The 20,632-nt window shown below is 37.4% G+C and overlaps 1 protein-coding gene across 3 annotated transcripts in view; it reads left to right on the plus strand.

Annotated features, from left to right (window-relative positions):
- Window positions 1-20,632, plus strand: part of PDE8B (phosphodiesterase 8B) — a 365,551-nt gene that overhangs the window by 255,586 nt on the left and 89,333 nt on the right. For all 3 annotated transcript variants that reach the window (XM_056824791.1, XM_056824789.1, XM_056824790.1), the window contains exons 6-8: window positions 6,149-6,237; window positions 17,705-17,783; window positions 19,567-19,707. In XM_056824791.1, coding sequence (XP_056680769.1) covers window positions 6,149-6,237; window positions 17,705-17,783; window positions 19,567-19,707 — 309 coding nt within the window. The remainder of the gene's footprint in view (window positions 1-6,148; window positions 6,238-17,704; window positions 17,784-19,566; window positions 19,708-20,632) is intronic.

Consider the following 20,632-nt stretch of genomic DNA (forward strand, 5'->3'; position numbering starts at 1 on the left):
CAGTACTCAGGGGGAAATTTATATCCTTGAGTTCATATATAAACAAATTAAGAAGGGCAGAGGTCAATGAATTGGACATGCAAATTAAAAAACTAGAAAGTGAACAAATTAAAAATCCTCAGATGAAGACTAAATTAGAGATCCTAAAAATCAAAGGAGAAATTAATAAAATTGAAATTCAAAGAACTATTGATTTAATAAATAAGACTAGAAGCTGGTACTTTGAAAAAACAAATAAAATTGACAAAGTACTAGTCAGCCTAATTAAAAAAAGGAAAGAAAAAAACCAAATTGACAGTATCCAAGATGAAAAGGGAGACCTCACCTCTAATGAAGAGGAAATCAAGGCAGTCATTAAAAACTACTATGCCCAATTATATGGCAAAAATATGGCAATCTAATTGATATGGATGAATACTTACAAAAATATAAATTGCATAGACTAAAAGAAGAAATAAATTACCTAAACAACCCCATATCAGAAAAAGAAATTGAACAAGCCATCAAAGAACTCCCTAAGAAAAAACCCCCAGGTCCAGACGGATTCACAAATGAATTCTATCAAACATTCAAAGAACAGCTAACCCCGATACTATACAAATTATTTGACAGAATAAGCCAAGAAGGGGTTCTACCAAATTCTTTTTACGACACAAACATGGTACTGATCCCAAAGCCAGGCAGGTTAAAAACAGAGAAAGAAAACTATAGGCCAATCTCCCTAATGAATATAGACGCAAAAATCTTAAATAGGATACTAGCAAAAAGACTCCAGCAAGTCATCACAAGGGTTATCCACTACGAGTAGGTAGGATTCATACCAGGAATGCAAGGATGGTTCAATATTAGGAAAACCGTGCACATGATTGACCATATAAACAAGCAAACCGACAAAAATCACATGATTATCTCAATAGATGCAGAAAAAGCCTTTGACAAAATACAACACCCATTCCTATTGAAAACACTAGAAAGTATAGGAATAGAAGGGCCTTTCCTAAAAATAATAAACAGCATATAACCTAAAACCATCAGCAAACATCATCTGCAATGGGGAAAAACTCGAAGCCTTCCCAATAAGATCAGGAGTCAAACAAGGATGCCCATTATCACCTTTATTATTTAATATTGTACTAGAAACACTAACAGTAGCAATTAGAGAAGAAAAAGAAATTGAAGGTATTAAAATTGGCAATGAGGAGACCAAGCTGTCACTCTTTGCAAATGATATGATTTACTTAAAGAATCCTAGGGAATCAACCAAAAAGCTAATTGAAATAATCAACAACTTTAGCAAAGTTTCAGGATACAAAATAAACCCACATAAGTCATCAGCATTCCTATATATCTCCAACCCAGTTCAGCAGCAAGAATTAGAAAGAGAAATTCCATTTCAAATCACCCTAGACAATATAAAATACTTAGGAATCTATCTGCCGAGACAAACACAGGAACTATATGAACACAACTACAAAACACTCTCCACACAATTAAAACTAGATCTAAAGAATTGGAAAAACATTGATTGCTTATGGGTAGGACGAGCTACCATAATAAAAATGACAATCCTACCCAAACATATATCTATTTAGTGCCATACCAATTGAACTACCAAAAAACCATTTTACTGAATTAGAGAAAACCATAACAAAGTTCATTTGGAAGAATAAAGGATCAAGGATATCCAGGGAAATAATGAAAAAAAAAATACAAAGGAAGGTGGCCTTGCAGTCCCAGATCTCAAACTATATTACAAAGCAGCGGTCATCAAAACAATTTGGGACTGGCTAAGAGACAAAAAGGAGGATCAGTGGAATAGACTTGGGGTAAATGACCTCAGCAAGACAGTCTATGACAAACCCAAAGACCCCAGCTTTTGGGACAAAAATCCAGTATTTGATAAAAACTACTGGGAAAATTGGAAGACAGTGTGGGAAAGATTAGGTTTGGATCAACACCTCACACCCTACACCAAGATAAACTCAGAATGGGCGAATGATTTGAATATAAAGAAGGAAACTGTAAGTAAATTAGGTGAACACAGAATTGTATACATGTCAGACCTTTGGGAAGGGAAAGATTTTAAAACCAAGCAAGACTTAGAAAGAGTCACAAAATGCAAAATAAATAATTTTGAATACATCAAATTAAAAAGGTTTTGTACAAACAAAACCAATGTAACTAAAATTAGAAGGAAAGCAGCAAATTGGGAAACAATCTTCATAACAAAAACCTCTGACAAAGGTCTAATTACTCAAATCTATAAAGAGTTAAACCAGTTGTACAAAAAATCAAGCCATTCTCCAATTGAAAAATAGGCAAGGGACATGAATAGGCAATATTTGGTTAAAGAAATCAAGACTATTAATTAGCACATGAAAAAGTGTTCTATATCTCTTATAATCAGAGAGATGCAAATCAAAACAACTTTGAGTTATCACCTCACACCTAGGACATTGGTCAACATGACAGCAAAGGAAAGTAATGAATGCTGGAGGGGATGTGGCAAAGTAGGGACACTAATGCATTGCTGGTGGAGTTGTGAATTGATCCAACCATTCTGGAGGACAATTTGGAACTATGCCCAAAGGGCGATAAAAGACTGTCTGCCCTTTGATCCAGCCATAGCACTGCTGGACTTGTACCCCAAAGAGATAATATGGAAAAAGACTTGTACAAGAATATTCATAGCTGCGCTCTTTGTGGTGGCCAAAAATTGGAAAATGAGGGGATGCCCTTCAATTGGGGAATGGCTCAACAAACTGTGGTATCTGTTGGTGATGGAATACTATTGTGCTAAAAGGAATAATAAAGTAGAGGAATTCCATGGAGACTGGAACAACCTCCAGGAAGTGATGCAGAGTGAGAGTAGCAGAACCAGGAAAACATTGTACACAGAGATTGACACATTGTGGTACAGTCGAATGTAATGGACTTCTCCAGTTATGGCTTTACAATGTCCCTGAACAATGTGCAGCGATCTATGAGGGAAAAAAAAAAACTATCCTCAAGCAGAGGACAAACTGAGGGAATAAAAACACCGAGGAAAAGCAGCAGCTTGACTACAGAGGTTGAGGGGACATGATCAAGGAGAGACGCTAAATGAGCGCCCTAATGCAAACACCAACAACAATGGGTTGTTGAAATGGGTTCAGAGCAAGGACACATGTGATACCCAGACGAATTGCCCATCAACTAGGGAAGGGGTGGCGCGGGGGGAAGGGGGGAGGACGGGGAGGAAAATAAAATGATCTGTTTCCAATGAACAATGTATGAAAATGACCAAATAAAATAATGTTTAAAAAAAAAAAGAAGTCAACAGACTGTATTAAGAGTTTCCTACATTAAGAGAATGCTGGCTGCTTGCCTACTAAAGTATTGCAAAAACTCCCAAGAACTATAGAAGTGATGGCATGAGCATATATTCTTGAAGACTGACAGAGTTTGAGGACTAGGGTATATATAGAAAGCTGAAAGACTAGTAGGAAAGAGAAAGGAATTGAAAAGTCAAATCAGGAAATATTAATCTTGGGAACAGAGATGTTTATTCTGTTTTTAGTCATAGGAAGGATACTATCTAATACACAGCTCATACAAATGATATTCAGGATTAGCCCTATCCTTAAATTCATGACATTTACCAATCCATCTCTTGTCACTGATTCAGACCTTCAGCAACATCTGCTTGTATACCAAAAACAAACTTTTCATCTTTAAGTGGGGAAAAGACGTTTTGAGTGCCAAAACTGGCTCGATTTTCTAGCTGGATTGAGGCCGATTGTCCCAAATAGATTTGTTGTTGTTGCTTAGTTCAGTCATGTCCAACTCTTTTTGGCCCCTGTGGACCATAGCATGCCAGATCCTTCTATCCTCCACTATCTCCCAAAGTCTCTCTGTGACAAAATCTATCCACTCATCCTATGCCATCTCCCTCTCTTCCCTTCAATCTTTCCCAATGTCATGGTCTTTTCTAATGAATCCTGTGTTCTTATTATGGAGCCAAAGTATTTAAGCTTTAGGTTCAGTATTTGACCTTCCAGGAAATGGTCTGAATTAATTTCTTTAAGTTTTGACTAATTCAAACTCCTTGATGTCCAACAGACTCTCAAAAATCTTCTCCAGCACCAGAATTCAAAAGTGTCAATTCTGTATTATTCAACTTTCTTTATAGTCCCAACTCTCACAGCCATAAGTTGCTATTGGAAAAACCATAGTTTTGACTAAATGGACCTTTGTTGGCAAGGTGATGTCTTTGCTTTATCAGATATTAAATAACTGGGCTACCTCTGGTGCTCAGCCTTTTGTAGCCTTTTGATGTGAGTAGGCTGAATCTTCAATAGACGGCATGCCACGTGGTAATAAATGAGACCAAAAAAAGGGTCCTGTGATAAATACCATTATTTAGACTTTCAATGCCCTGCTACTACAGGCTAGGTTTTCTTGCCTGGATAGGAGGGGGTTGGGAGAGTGGGGAAAATGACTGTTAAGAATCTTTTTCTAGCTTTTTATCACAGAGAAACAGAAACTAAATTTTGGGATAAGGTTATTTCTGTGCCTGGGGAATGCTTTAGGGATGAAAAGAACGATGTTAAGTAAAATATTTAAGATAATATGTTCCACATTGCAGAATTAAATAGGGTGCTGCTAATTAGCTCTTTCCTCTCATCTCTGAACACTTTCCTTTTGTCTGTTGTCCATTCTCTTAAAGGAGGGCATTCAGTTCTGGTACATTTGTATGCTGTACCTTAGTGAGATTACAAGGACATGTTTTGGGCTTATGCAACAGAAAATACTTAAAAAGAGAATCAGTAAAGAAAGACTCAATGGAACTGGTACTCATTTTCTTTAACCTACTTTTGGAGAAATGACAAGCCATCATCACCTTTCATGATTCCTTTTTCTCATCTTCAGAAAACAATTTCTCTGATTCCTTTCCTCTATCTTCCCCCCAACCCACAATTATCTTTTATGGTATCTGTCAAGCTTCTCTCAGCACTGATCAGCCCAAGATTTCCTCCTTACCCTGCACATGGAGTGGGAGAATAAAATTACAACCCTAAATACAAAGTCAGCTTAGGTTCTGGGACTGTCTTTACATTACTTATTTTGCTCTTTATTTCTTATGATGACCATTCTTGGTCACCATCGTTTTTAAGCCCTGACTCTCATTCAATGAATCTGCTTCTAATTAGCACAGAAAGCAGAAGAGATGGAAGCCCATCTTTCCTTACCCTAATAACTGAAGCTTCCAGATATATTAAAAAAAAGCTAAGAGAAGACCAAACCTCATGGTTTGAACTTCTTTGGGAGTAGATGTTATTAAAAAAAAGTGAATTTAAAGAACAATACTGTCGAGAGGGGTGCAAGTGTAATGAACTAGCCTGGGAATAAGAACAACTTACCTGGGTTCAGGTCCCACCTCTGACCCTGGCTGTGTGTCCCTGAGCATGTCTCTTAATTCTTTCAGTAATTGATAATTATTGGTATCAAGTATTCCAACATAGTTCTTATTGAAGTCCTTGGTACTATTCATGGCTTGACTGCAGAAGAGATACTCAAAGAGCTTTGTATGAATTGACCTCAAAGAGCTATGAAGGAACCTGCTCTTTTCAGCTGAAGCTTTGCATCCTTTTTTTTATTTAGTTGTAAATCTTATTGACACACTCATGGCCCCCTCTGAAGTCCAGGTGATAGAGTGGAGTCTTCCTTGGTAAGAGTCCTATTAGACCATCGTTGGTTTATTTTAGCTTCTGATCTAACATATCAACTCTTCCTAGTGATGTGACCTTGGGCAAGTTCACTTGGCTGGCCCTTACTCCTCTTCTGCTTTGGAACCAATCCATAGCATTGATTCTAAGACAGGAAGTAACCGTTTTAACAACAATGACAAAAAACTTGACTACAGGTGTGAGAAATAAGATTTCTCTTAACTCTGCTTGAAGGAATGTCCAACATTCTTGTTCATTTGATGAAATGAAGATGTATTCTAGGTCACTGGTGATCTTTGATTTAATTTCATGGTAGTTGTTGGAGCAAGGCAGTCCATGTCAAGGTGGGATGGGAAGGGGAGGGAACTATTTATTTAGGTTATTCCATTCTACCAAGTGATTGCATGTGTCTCACAGACTGCCTTTGATTTTTTTTTCAGAGATTTATGGAGAACAGCAGTATCACTGCTTGTTACAATGAACTGATTCAAATAGAACACGGGGAAGTTCGATCGCAGTTCAAATTACGGTACGTGAAAACTTGAGAAAATTAAGGTTCAATTTAGAAATACTCTAAATAAGTCTATTGTTTAGCATCAGTCTAGGTCGTTGTTTTGGATGTTTGTGACTGAGCATCAAGAATGATGCAAAAAAATTAGAAAAGTTCACCTGACTTAGATAGTAACACTAAGCGATTGAATCTATGTCCTCAACATTGGGCTTCCAGAGCCCAGATCGCCATGCTTCTTGATGTGGCTGGAGTAGGAGCCCATGGAAAGGAGGGGATACATTTTCAGCTCCTTTGCCTTTCTTAGCACAAGCTGCTATTTCAAGCATATTCTTAAAATAATATACAAGGAAAGTATTACTCACTATTAAGTTGTCAGACTCTGGCTGAAGAATAAGTAGCTTCAGAGGATTACCTTTAGTTCTCATTTCAGTATTTGTGAGTTCCTGTTTGGATTTATACCACCCTAGCAGGGATAGTTGTCATTCTGACCAAAATTAGCCATAATAACCTTCTATGCTGAGCAGAACGAGTATTGGACTTGGTGTTGAGAGCTTTTTGAGTTTAAATCATGCCTCAGGCACTCAGGCACACACTTATCCTCTGTTGGCCTCAGTTTCTTAACCTATAAAATAGAAAAATCCTTGCTCTTACCTACTTCAAAGTGTTCTTATGAGGAAAGTTAATATGAATTGTTATCATATCAACCATATATTTCAAGTAGCAGATTATAGAGCTCTTTGAGAATTGAGAAAGGATAAAGTATTTTATCCAGTCTCCTAAACTACTTCATAGGCAGAACTCTGATTTGCCAAAGGCATTGTGATACCAAAATCTCTTGGTGTTGTTAAAAGGAAAATTAGGTGACTGGCTGTGAATGAATAATCTCATTAATTAAAGTTTATCAGAACTCAGTTTGTCAAAACTTTTCTCCACCCGCTCATTTCAGGCATCACTTCTCAGGAGCCACTTGTGGCTTTCTATTTTTCTTTGGCCACTCAGGGGGGCAGTCCAGGGAGTAGTGCAGGGGACATCCACCCTGCCCCATCTTGTGATCTTTTGACTCTGATTTGCTGCCCTTTTCCAGCTGCCATTCCATCCTTGCCTCCAGCTCAAGTAGTGGACAGGAGATGAGGTCACACTCAACCCCAAGAAAAGGGGGGCTAAAACACAAAATCCATGACTCATTACATGTCTAAAATATCTAATAATGTCTTTGCTCTGGTGACCAGTCAGAAAAATGTGTGGGCAAGTGCACATGTGTGTGTGTTTGCCTCTGAGTACACATCCACCAAAGGATGGCCTATGGAAGTATATGGTGGTTGACCTCCATCCTTTCGTACTCTAGGCCAATGCTACATGTATGGCCTCACACCTTTATTAGAATCTGCTCTGATTCTGTTAACTGTGAATTCATCTCAAATTGATCTTTTTGAAGCTCTTTTTATTTTGATGGAAGGAAACATGGTAAAATGGAAAGACAGCTAGATGTGAAGTCTGAAGATTTGTTTTAAAATTTGGGGTCTGCCACTTAATACCTATATAACTTTGGGCAAATAACTTATTCTTTCTTGGCCTCAGTCTCCTTAATTGGAAGGTAGTTGAACCAGGTGACTTCCAAAAACTCCTTTCATCTCTACAGCTATGGACGTGAGCTACCTTTTAGAGTAATATATTCCATTAGGTTTACTGACCACTGTATTTTTTAAAAACTTCTTTTAGGTCTACCCAAACATTAAGCTTCAGGGTGTGCCCCATGAGTAAGTACATGGCACCTTTCTCATTCCTTTTGTGATTTCAAAGGGTATGATCACCCCTTCTTCAAACCCTGTCCTTTCAGAAGAAGGAAATTTAATCTTTTGGCCTTCCCTGAATTATTTCAGTTGCTTTTCTTTGAACTTTTCCCCGCTCTGTCTTACCTCTCTGGAGAGCTGAACTGCATGAAGGATTACAGAAGCTAATTTACTATGGTTATATTTCATTACCTGGAAGAGTCGAGCTTTGTCTCCAATTCTTAGAAATTTCACTGTATCTTCTCTATATCGTTTAAGAAATGTTCAAGCAACGATCTATTAATACAACTCTGTTCATTGGATCATAGGTTTTAGGATCAAGCAATATATATATATATATATATATATATATATATATATATCCCAACCCTCTTGCTTTATAGCTGAATTTACAAGGACCAAGCCTGAGTGACTTGCCCATGCAACGCCAGAATCTGAATCCTTCATTGTTTATTTTCCAACAGCCTCCCTTATTTGGATATTTTTGTTTCTGTTTTTATTTTTTTGAGGGGAAGGGGAATTTGTTTGTTACACTTAATAAATGTTTATTAACTGACTCATTTGAATGTCTAAATGTTGGTTTTCCTTGCCTGTAATCCCTTTAAACAATTTCAGAGATGAAGTGAAGCATGATTTTCCTCTGCAGAAACCACATTGTCTTTCCTTCAATAACTTATACTGGTTAATCATAATAATATGTCAATAAATTGGTTACATTTCTTTTGACCCCTACTATTTCTAATGAATATTATGTAATAATAATACTTATACCATACTTTACAGTTTTCAAATTCCTTGATGCAAAGAAATCCATTGAAGTAGGTCATGTAAATGTATTAGTGCTGTCTTTTGGATGGTTTCACAATTAATAGCAAGGAAGGAAGGAAGGAAATAAGCATTTATTAAGCTCCTGCTATGTGTCTGGCTTGGTACCAAATGCTTTAAAAATATTATTCCATTTGATCCTCTCAACAACCCTGGGAAGTAGGTATTATTATTGTGTCTGAGACATCTGACTTAGAAAAAAAAAAAAAGCCCTTACCTTCCAACTTAGAATCAATACTGTGAATTGGTTCCAAGGCAGAAGAGCTGTAAGAGCTAGGCAATGGAGGTTAAGTGACTTGCCCAGGGTCACACAGTGTCTGAGTGTCTGAAGTGTCTGAGGCTAGATTTGAACCTAGGACTTCCTGTCTCTAGGCCTGGCTCTCCATCCACTGAGCCACCCAGCTGCCCTGACATCTGACTTTTGATTAATTTCTTGCCTTTGAATTAACTTAGAGGTAAACAAAATGGTGGCAGAGAGATGGCTCAATGGACAGAGCTCCTAGAGTTGGGAGAACTTGCGTTTAAATCTGATCTCAAACACTTCCTAGCCATGTTATCCTGGGGCAAACACTTAACCCCCATTGCCTAACCCTTGTCATTTCTTCTGTCTTAGAATTGACACTAAGACAGAAGGTAAGGGTTTTGTTTTTTTTAAGATAAACAATATGGTTCCCTCTTCTTTTGAAAGTTAAGTCATTTAATTTTAAGCCACTGTTTTGATGAAATATTTAATGTTAGGTAATAGTAATAATCAAACAGCCTTGATCATATAATTCAGGGTGATCACCTTGGTGTTGCCTAATTGTTATTTTTACTGTTAAGTCCTTTATTTCAAAGTAATTTATTCCATTGTGCAATATTGAAGTCAAGGATAGTCATTTAAAATGACTCAACAGAGAAAAGCCTTGAGAATTCTTTTCAGGCTGCATCAGATTATGGTTCAGGTGAATCCAGCACAGACAGGGAGTAGTATGACTTTCAAGTTCGCTCCTTGTTCAGGGTATCTATAAACACCCAACGCTTAATGGAGAGTTAATCCCTACACATGATGTTTGTTGATGGCCCGCCATCTCCTCTGTTGGGCATGAACTTCTTGAGATCAGGGATGGTTTTTTGTTGGTTTGTTTTTTGTCTTTTGTTCTATTCCCAGCACTTAGCTTGGTGCCTGGAAGATAATGTGGACTTCATAAATGCTCTTGGGTTTGACTTGACAGAAGAATGATGTAGTGAGGTAGGAAAGAATCATTGGAGAGGCCTCCCAACAGCAAATGCTCTTCCTCAATGAACGAGACTCTTTATTCAGACTCCCAGCAGCAATGGACCTTGTATAAAAGGGGACTTATTCCTAACCTTTTGTACTAGTTTCTCAACTTAGAAAAAATCAACCAATGGCCCAGAAGAAATAGATCCTTTTGGAGCTGCCTGGCGGCTCTGCTTTGGTTAGTGAATTGTGACACATTGGAGCTTAATGGAACACAAATTCATAGTTCTGTCCAGACATGCAAAAGGCACCAAATCTCTTCTCAGGTGTAAATGGTCTGGATTTCTGTGGACCACAAAGACACCATAAAGTGTATTGGGCAATAGGCAGACTAGTTTATAGGACCATGTCGTAAAGACACAAGGGACCGCAGAGGTATTCCAGTCCAACTTCCTCATTTTACACATGAAAAAAAGGACATTGTTCAGCATCACACAGGAAGTAATCAGCAGAGGAAGACGTCCTCCAAACCCAGGACATTTCCCATTATACCATACTGTCTCCTCTTTGGCTCTCTTCTTCCATTTTCCCTTTGAACCTAGATGACCTTACAGGCTCATTGACTTATCAAGGACACTCAAACATCCCCATGCACCTCAGTGACAACCAGCTCTATTATTCCCCGCACAGGTTCTGTTCATTATTATATAATACATGAACAATTATAGTCTAATTATATAGTGAATTACATAATGCTTTTCTCTACAATTCCACCCCCGGCTGCAACTAAATATGTAATATAACCATCATCCAGCATGGGTAATTTGTTCTGCAGAACAATATTCATTGTTCAAAGTTGAATTTTTTTTCATTTATACAAACGCTGGGCCACCAAGTGATGATTTTTGGGGTCCTAGCAATTCCCAAAGATTGGATACCAAGATTGAGAGGGTTCATGACTTGTGTAGTGGAGATTGTACCCACACCTGTGGACTCGGGGTCCTGTGAGCATCAAAATTGAGAAATGTCCTTATGCTATTTATTGTGGTAAGCACCATCTGATCCATGTCCCTGAAAGGGCAGCTAGGATATAACCATATTCTGAGGTGTATGCCATAATCACTCATAGCCAGATACAAACCAGCACTGCTTAATAGGTATTTAATATCCATAATCTGGAAGGTGAACCAAACTCTGGTGTTTGTTTTAAGGCCAATCAGCTTATTAATGGCTTATCCCTTTAGCCTGCTAAGCACACCGTATCTCCCTTTTAATGGGGAATATTTTCTGACTGAGAGAACTTTAAGCTCTGTGGAGCAAAATGTCTCTCATTATTAATAGGTATTTTTAGGACCCTTTTAATTTATTTAGTGCTTTTCCAGGTCCCCTTTTTATCAGCTGCTGTTCACTTTAGTTCTCTATGACAACTGTGTGACAGGAAGAGAAAAACCGTGTTTTTACTTTAAAGGCTTTAAATGGCTTGCCCCACTATTCTGGGGCAAATTAAGGACAGGCAGAATCATGGAGCAACATAGTCACAAGGTCTATTATTCACAATGCAAAGTAGAATTTGTAGGGCTTTCATCATGTCCCTGTTGCAGAAATTGGGGAGCTGGTACTAAGAGTGGCAAAAATTCTCCCTCGCCTTTCCTTGACTATTTCCTGCTCCCAGAGATGGTCAGTATGCTGAAAGCTGTCCCTGATAGGACCAAGTCCCTAGTCTTTGCCATACTCACCTAGCCTTAATCTTGGTTCTCCTTTTTGATGAACATATGAAGCATTCAATTTGACAAAGATTCACTCAAAGCCTACTCTGTGCAAAGTAATAGAGATTCAGAGATGAAAAATGGCAAGCCCCTTATCTTCTCAATGCTTATAGTTTAGCAACAAATCAATTAAATAGTATTTTAAGCATCTACTTTGGGGAAGGTATAAGTAAGATTATAAGATCATGAACTAAAGTAAAGAGCCTAAAAAGAAAATGGATAGATATATATATAGAGAGAAAGTCATGACATACAAGCTAATTTGTGAAGGAGAATAGAAGAGCAGTTGAGGGGTGTAATATTGAAATCACTTTAAAAGACTGATATATATTAATTTAAGGTCGCCAAGGAATTCACTTATATAATTCCTAAATGAAACACTCAAGTCAGATGCCAAATATGGTGTTTTAATTACAATGGGAGGAAGAAAGTATTAGAGGGAGAGAGAGAGATAGGGAGAGAGAGAAAGAGAGAAGGAAAAATGGAGAGAAGGAAAGAAGTTTAACTCGGAACCACTCTGGCTCAGGCTGAGCCAAAGGCAGGGAAAGGGATCAGTCCTTATCACTCATGTGACCAATCTGAAGGAAAGCAGGCTGCAGGGCTCCTCCAACTCCAAGCACCAGCCTCAAACTGACTAGCCCTTCTCCCAGGAAGTCCCAAGAACTCCAGAGGCTGTTCTCTACCTCATTTCCTGTGTCTCACATGTGCCAATGGTGGCTCAAGCTTGACATAGGACCGCTCAGAGGTCTGTCCTTTTTTTCCACATGTCTGTTGAAAGCCATATTCTCAAATAATTAAATCTTGAGTTTGCTGCAGCCATTCCTAATCTTGTTACACTGAGTAGAGTGGAGAATGTAGTTTCCAAGACCTGATTCTGTTATTTCAAGTATCTCTATTGTTATTGATCAGGAAATAGCTAAATCTGATCTTCTAAAGAATGGTCTGAATAGGGTGGAGTAGTTTTGAAATTCACAGGGGATCAGAAAAGGCTTTATGTAGAAGATGGGGCTTGAGCTGTGTGTGTCTTAAAGGAAGAGGGGACCCTATAAGGTGGGTAAAAGGGAGCATATTCCATGCATTGAGACCTCATGAAAAGGCATTGAGACTGGATATGTTCAAGGGTGTGCTGATAAAATGTTGAACAACCAACTCTGAAAATACTTGACACCCTTTTAAGTTTAGTCTTAATGTATTATTCATCATTTAAGTGTGGACAATCAACAAAATAATAAATCAAGCCCAGACTTACAGCAGGGGCAGCCAGGTGGCACAGTGGATAGAATGCTGAGCCTGAAGTCAGGAAGACTCATCTTTCTGAGTTCTGATCTGAGTGCAGACATTTATTAACTTCATGACCCTGGACAAGTCACTTAACCCTGTTTGTCTTGGCTCCTCAACTATAAAATAAGCTGGAGAAAGAAATGGCAAACCCTTCTAGTATCTTTGCCAAGAAATTTCTAAGTAAGATCACAAAGCAGATTTCTGAGGTATAAATACATTAAATATTTAACAGTTGAAAAAAATTTAAAAAATGAAAAAAATTTTTAAAAATTAAAAAAAATATTTAACAGTTGACTCTTTGCAAGCTGGTACAACAATTTGGCACCAACACACTGCTGACATGTAGTATCATGCTTGAGGAACAGAGAGAGGCTAGTATGGCTGGATACAGAGTAAAAAATAGGGAGTGATGTCCAGAGAGGGTGAGAAGTTAGGTGGAGGCCAAGTTGTGTAGGATTTAAAAATGACAAAGAGGAATTGATGCTTAGCCTGAGGCAAAAGGAGGTCACTAGGGTTAGTTGAATAGGACAATTACATTATATGTGCTTATAGGAAACCTGGCAGCAGCATGTAGGTTGGACTGAATTGGAGAGACTCAGATTAGGGAGACCAATTGCAAGCTGTCACAATAGTTTCAACGAGTGGTCATAAGAGCCCATGAGGTGGTGTTTCTGCAGGGGGAGAGAGAGGACACCAGTGGTGAAGGAAGGAATGGCAGATTTGGCAGCTGACTGGACATGTGGGTTCAGGGGGAGTGAAAAGTCACGGTAATGCTGGGGTAACAAACCTAGTTGGCTTGGAGGATGGAGGAGTCTTCGACAGAAATAGAAATTGAACTGAGAAGCATGTTTGGAGGAAAGAAAATGAGTTTAGTTTGGGACATGTTGACTTTGAGATGATGATTATAATGGGAATGAATCATAGAGCCTTAGAGCTAGAAGGGTCATATACTCCAATCTTCTCCTATTACCAGCCAGGAAACTTGCCCAACACCTTATAGCTGTTTAGGTGTACAGCTGAAATTATAGTCAGCTGATTCCCAGTTCAGAGGTCTTTCCCTTGACTGAGCTTCTATAAAATGCTTATAGACATTACAGGTATTTTGGTACTGGTTGCATCTTCCTTTTGGTTCTGATGGGAATTTTCTAGCTTTTTTTTCTTGGAGGATACAAAAACAGGATAAATGCAATTCAGCAGAATACTAGAATTCCCAAGAACAGAAAGTTAATAAAGCCAAAAGCACTTTGCAGGAATATTAATAATTAATATGAATAATTACATTTTCAAACTCAGAAAACATGACTTATATTGATTATCACATTTTTCTGCAGGTTTATTTAAAATATAACAATCAAGAAGGTCTAAAGTTTATGTAAACATTGAAGTCCCTTAGTATTAATTTTTGATAATAATTAATCTATAAGAATTATTGAAATTCTTTTGCCTAGATTTTTCCTAAAAATATACCCTATCCTATTGGGTATGTATTTTTAAATGTTTCATTGGCAATCACCAAAAATAATGCCTTAGTAAACAGAGGAGGCTACATATAAGAATTTTTAAAAGAAAAATACAATTTGAGAGGGTAGCAATGACAGCATTTTAAAATACATATTTCATTGAAATACATATATATAAATATACATATGAAGTACATATATTTCAGTCAAATATATAACCTACACATAAATACAATATAAACAAATATTATATATTATACATATGCATATATATATATAATCTTAAGGATTGGGCAAGGAATTAATCAATAATTCAATAACACTTGTAAGGTAAGGTCTAATTTAGCAGGTGTTAAGGTTTAGGAATTAATACAGGCAAAGTATGATTCTTGCATCCTTGTGTTCAGATGCCTTTTTTGAATGCAGATGCAAGCACATAAAGGGGAAGGACAGGTCCATCATGCACCACATTCTATACATATTTTCTATGCATACCATCATTGTTGTTTGGGTGACTTTCTGCTTTAATTCTTTGGAGACTTATTCCATTATTTGTTGTTATATAGTAACATTGGAAGGATACTGGTTTAAAAAATATGGGCTATTATTTCAAGAAAAAAGCTTATCTAGGGACAAACTTACTGTACAAGTTCTCAAATGCAGTCCAATATTTTGTCTTCCTTCTCAGTTCTGATCCTAGTTCTTTGTGAAGTTCAATATCTGTGAAAGATTTAAATAAGCTCTATGGATATTATGGTGTGGACAATGGCCATTATTCATCGACTTGATTTTTTCTTCATGATTTGTAGGACTTAAATCTTTTGAGTAATTATAGATTTTATTTGTGAGATTCTGAAAAATTCTGGGACTCGGTGAAATCAGGACAATGTCAAATGCAAAAAGGAACATCTAGAAGACCCTACCTTATAAAGGAATCCCTGCTCTGTTGGAATTCTTTACTGGATATCTATTGTGTCAGGGCCAAACATATTTGGAAAGCATGGCATCCCTGTCTTATGGCTCACTTGATTAATAATCAGCAGGTTGTTGAATAAAGTTATAGTTATTATAGCATCTGTCAAGTAATGATGATTAATTTTAACATAAACATGGGAGACTACTTTTTAGAACAGGTTACATTTTTCACTATAGAGTCAAATGATTTTTCATAGCCAACAAACAAGAACAGTTGGATCTCATATTCTCCACACCTTTTGGTCATTTATGTGACTATAGAAATATTATTTGCTATAGAATATCCTTCGTGAAAAACTTCCAGTTCTATTCTCATACCCTCATAAAGATTATCCTTGATTCATGTAGAGATTATTCCCATAAAATCATTATTGAATTTTTCTTGGTCAACTTTTTTCAGTAACAATAATGTCTATGATATTTCCTAAGCATTTGGGACACTTTCTTTTCAGATACTTTGAGGACATTCTCTAACCACCTTTAAATTGTGTTGCCTTTAGAATAGCTCTCTGCTCTATATGTGGATCTAAACCAACTGTTGTCAACTTTTTAAAGCAAAGGTCAAAATCAATACCAAAGAAAAAGAGAGAATACAAATGAACATATATGGCTCTCATTTGACCTATTTAAATAAACTGACGACACCAAAAAATGGGAAATGGATATCAGCATAGGCTATCATCACTTCTTAAGGAAATTTAACCAATTTAAATCACTTGTCACAATGAAGAATACAAAAGAGGCCAGAAAATGGCTTAGAAAGCAAACACATAATGTATTTGCCAAATGGAGTGTCATGAAAGCCATAGGCATGTAAATTCATTCAAAAAAATCTGTCAAAGGATGGTTCAAGATTAGAAACAGTATTTCATAAAACAATGGAGGGTGATGGAGGGGAAAACATCTTAGAAAAAGCATGGCAGATAGATCCAACTAAACTAAGTAATTCCAATAATATTTAAGAATGAATCTGGAAGGATAACAAAGAAATAAAAACGATTTGTCCAGATTTTGATAAACTATTTTCTTCACCAATGATTTTAAAACGACTATCTGACATTGTAGTTTTGAGATGTTAGATGAGGAAGCATCAAAGAAAACAAAGCCCAAGTGTTGATACTTGAGCTTTGCAACCTTGCCAGGACCGTCCAGAAATTGCACTTTGTTGGTACGATCTTTAAGTACCCACAGTCATCTTCATGCCATGAAAAAGTAGCACAGCGGGAATTTTCTGGACGTGTGTTGAAAGAGGAAATAGGTCAGAGAACAAGGAAAATGCACAATATAATCTTTAAAGTCAATTACAAAGCTCAAAACCAAACAGAGTGAATTCGTATGTTTACTAATAGGTAACACTATAAAATTGATTTTATAAGAGGAATCATCACATGTTATTGTCTAAAGTAGCTTTAGTGTTTATTATTTAAGCAACCAGTATAAATACTAGAACCCTGATAGCTGTTCTATTGTGCAAGAATGAATGCTAGTTAAAATTACCCCCCCTAAGAAATATATGTCATAGTTTCAGTTACAAGGAACAGATAAAAAGGTTTCATAGAAATTTTTCATCCTCAGGGCTTCCGCTGACATGGGTTCATTAGATTAAGGCTTCAAAGTGGAAATAGCCTTTGATTGCGATTTGGAAGTGGATTGTTATAAGACTAGTCTGAGCTTAGGAATATAAGAAAAGGAGGAAAACTATTTCTCTATCAAGGTCAAGGAAACCCAGTGCTTAAATCGAGAGGCTAATTATGTTCTGTGACTTGACCAGGATTTATCTTCTCTATGACTACAGTAACCTAAGACTTTTTGTTGAAGGAAGTCCCCGAGTCCTTAGAAAATCAGTCATCTCTGTTTCTAATTAACTGTCATAGTAATGAAGTTGCATTTGGTATACAGCTCTTATATTATCCAGAAAGATTCTTCACATTCACCTTGATTTTGTCATTTGTTATATCATAGGTGCAAGAACAAGTGAATTGTATTCTTTCCTTAGCTGTATTTTTTTTTAAGATTGTTTTTTTTTTCAAAGCAAATCAATTTTTCAGTGTTACATGGTTTAGGGGAAGACAGATATTATGCATCCTCTGACCTGATAAATTCAATAAAGCAGCAGATAAAACATAGTAACCTAAGAAAGATGCTTTGGCTTTATGACAAAACTAACAAAACATTTACGTTTTTCAGGGCATGTAACTCAATTTTTACGGCACTCGACCACTGTCATGAAGCCATAGAAATAACCAGTGATGACCATGTCATTCAGGTATGAAAAGGAGTGTTTGTTTTTAAAAACATGGAAGGGACATGTTTATGTACTTTGTCATGATGTCTGATCTTAGTCCTTGGCTTAAGGAAAAGAAACACTAAGCATCCAAATTTTTCCTTCTTTAACTGGGGTCAAGTCCAGGCATTAAATACTCATTACAACCAGGTCTCAATTAGTGTGAATATAATGAATCCCATGAAGCAGTTACATTGTATTCATATTTACACTATTGGAAGTTTTAGCTGCATAAAATATGGCCGTGGGTTCCAACCTAATGGAAATATGTAATATTAATTGGAATAATGCGCCCATTTCACAGGATTCCTCATTGGCACCAGTCAGGACCATAAGTCCAATTCCATTAACTGGGAATCTATCCTCCTTAGGAGATGGACAGTGCTGAAATTCTTCTCTGCACTAGCTTCTATGCTTAGGTATTAATTAAGCATTTAATAGTGTTTTTATTTTTAGAGGAGCCAATTTACTCACAAACATTTGGCATTTGTTTGAGTTATGTAGTCTGTTTTTGGAGTTTGTATGGACCACTGGTTTTATTGGTAATCCCAGAAAAGAAATGACTCTACCATTTCAAATGGGCAGCACCTCTACCTCACAGTCTCACAGTTAAGTGTCTTGCCCACAGTCACAAATCTAGTAGGTTAAAATTTGAACCCATATCTGCCTGACACCCTAGGCAGTTGTTCTATCCACTATGCCTCTCGATTATGGCTATTAAATAAATATATTAAATATAAATTGAAAATGTACTTTTAAAGTAATTGTCTTTAATGTGCATTTTTTACTAATTGAAACAACTAGATGGCCTGACCTCCAGTCAGGAACACTTGAGTTCAAATCTAAATTCAGACACTGTTGGGTGATCTTGGGGATGTCACTTAACCTTTGTCTGCCTCAGTTTCCTCATTTGTAAAGTGGGAATAATAACAGCACAAGCCTCCTAGGGTTGTGAGGATCAAATGAGATGACATTTGCAAAGGGCTTAGCACAGTGCTTGGTACATAGTAAACACTTAAATGCTTATTTCCATCCTTCCTCATTAAAACCATCTTCTGCCCTAATTACTTTTAAACTGGTGAGATTTCACTGTCTGTGAACAGTACAGGCTGCCAGCAGTGAGCATTGAACACACATCCCTGAAAGTATAATTTCATTCTAAACTCAGTGACTGAGAGACAAGATCTAACAACCATCTGTCAAGCAGGCAATTTTTGTTACCTCATCTTTTGCATGGATCACAGAATCCATTTGGAAAGGGACCTCCTTGATTCCGCTGTCCCCGAAATGTCTTCCTCATGCTCCCTGGATTGTCCTCTTTTCATGTTTCTTCTCTAGGAATTAAGGGACTCTGTAGGCAGTACCTATGCCGGGTAAAAAATGAGAATGAATGAGAAAATGTTGGGGGGGATGGGTGCAGACTTGACCAGTGGCAACTGAGTTAGAGGTGGGGAATGTCACCATTTGGTGGAGATACAAGATTTGGGAAGGAGCTATTGTCATGGCAATTAGCTAAGTTCCTTTGCATTCAGAGTCATTATAAGCTGCTTCCTAGAGGAGGCATGTTCATATGGCAGACAACTGAAAATCAGGTGGGATGGATTAGTTGTTGATTGTGATTAGCCTGCTAAGGACTGTACCCACTCTCTTTCTTAGCAACAGTTCACAGTGTAGCTAACTCTAAACACAACTTTTATCAGAAAGGAGAGCACCTTAATTCCTCTTTCACTCCCTAAACTCACCTGGAATTACCTGTCTCTATCAGTATGTCAACCCTGCCTTTGAAAGGATGATGGGCTATCACAAGGGAGAGCTCATAGGAAAAGAACTCACTGAATTGCCCAAAAGTGATAAAAACCGTGCAGATCTCCTGGACACCATTAACACGTGCATCAAGAAGGGAAAGGTTAGTGAATGCTCTCTCTACTCCTTCATAATATTTCTGGGAGGCTCCATTTTGTGATTTTGAGGATATGATTAGTTCCAAATATTATCATAAATTAAATCACCGTGTTTTGGGACCTCATCTATCATGGGCTGGGTTATTTCAGGCCTCATAATCTTCATAGCTTTAAAGGCGGATCTATTTTTAAATTTAAAAAATTCTTAGACACATGCACATCTCTTCACTGTTCTTGAATAATTAATTTGGCTCTCAGTCAATCAGTGAGCACTTATTAAATGTCCACCATGTGCTAAGCACTGTGCTGGGCACTGGAAATGCAAAAACAGAGAAGGATATAGTCGCCACTCATTAGGAACTTAAATTCTAACAGGGGAGGCAATAAAGACATAGGCACGTCTATGTAGCATAAATACAAGGAGAAGAAATTCAGAGCAGTTAAATATGAGGTGTGGGAAAGAGGGAGAGAACTTCCAGTTCAGGGGATCTGAAAGGTCTGAGCTGTATCTTGAAGGAAGAGAGGGATTCTTTCAGGCAAAAGTGAGGAGGAAAACCTTGTCTGTGATAAAGAATTCCACATATTGCCTTGTTCTTCATTCTCTTTATCTGTGTGATTGTATATATTTCACAAAACCAGTAATGATTCCCACTGTATCCCTCCCTGACAGAGATACCTTACATCTCAATGCATTTACCCATTCATTTGTTTCAACCATCTTTGGTTTAAATAAAGATGGCACTGCAGTTGCACTTATAGGATCATAGTTTGGAAGGGAATCAAGAATTTTGAGAGTTCACAGTGGCCGCCTCGTCGATCTAAACACAGAAGTATTCCCTGGGAAGGGGTAAATTCCTTGAGTTTATAGAGGCCTTTCTGCACCCCCTCCCCCAATTCATCACACTCCCTTATTTATCTTCCCATCAATGA

The sequence above is a fragment of the Monodelphis domestica genome, chromosome 3 (genome assembly GCF_027887165.1).
Source record: "Monodelphis domestica isolate mMonDom1 chromosome 3, mMonDom1.pri, whole genome shotgun sequence".
Classification (NCBI taxonomy): Eukaryota; Metazoa; Chordata; class Mammalia; order Didelphimorphia; family Didelphidae; genus Monodelphis; species Monodelphis domestica.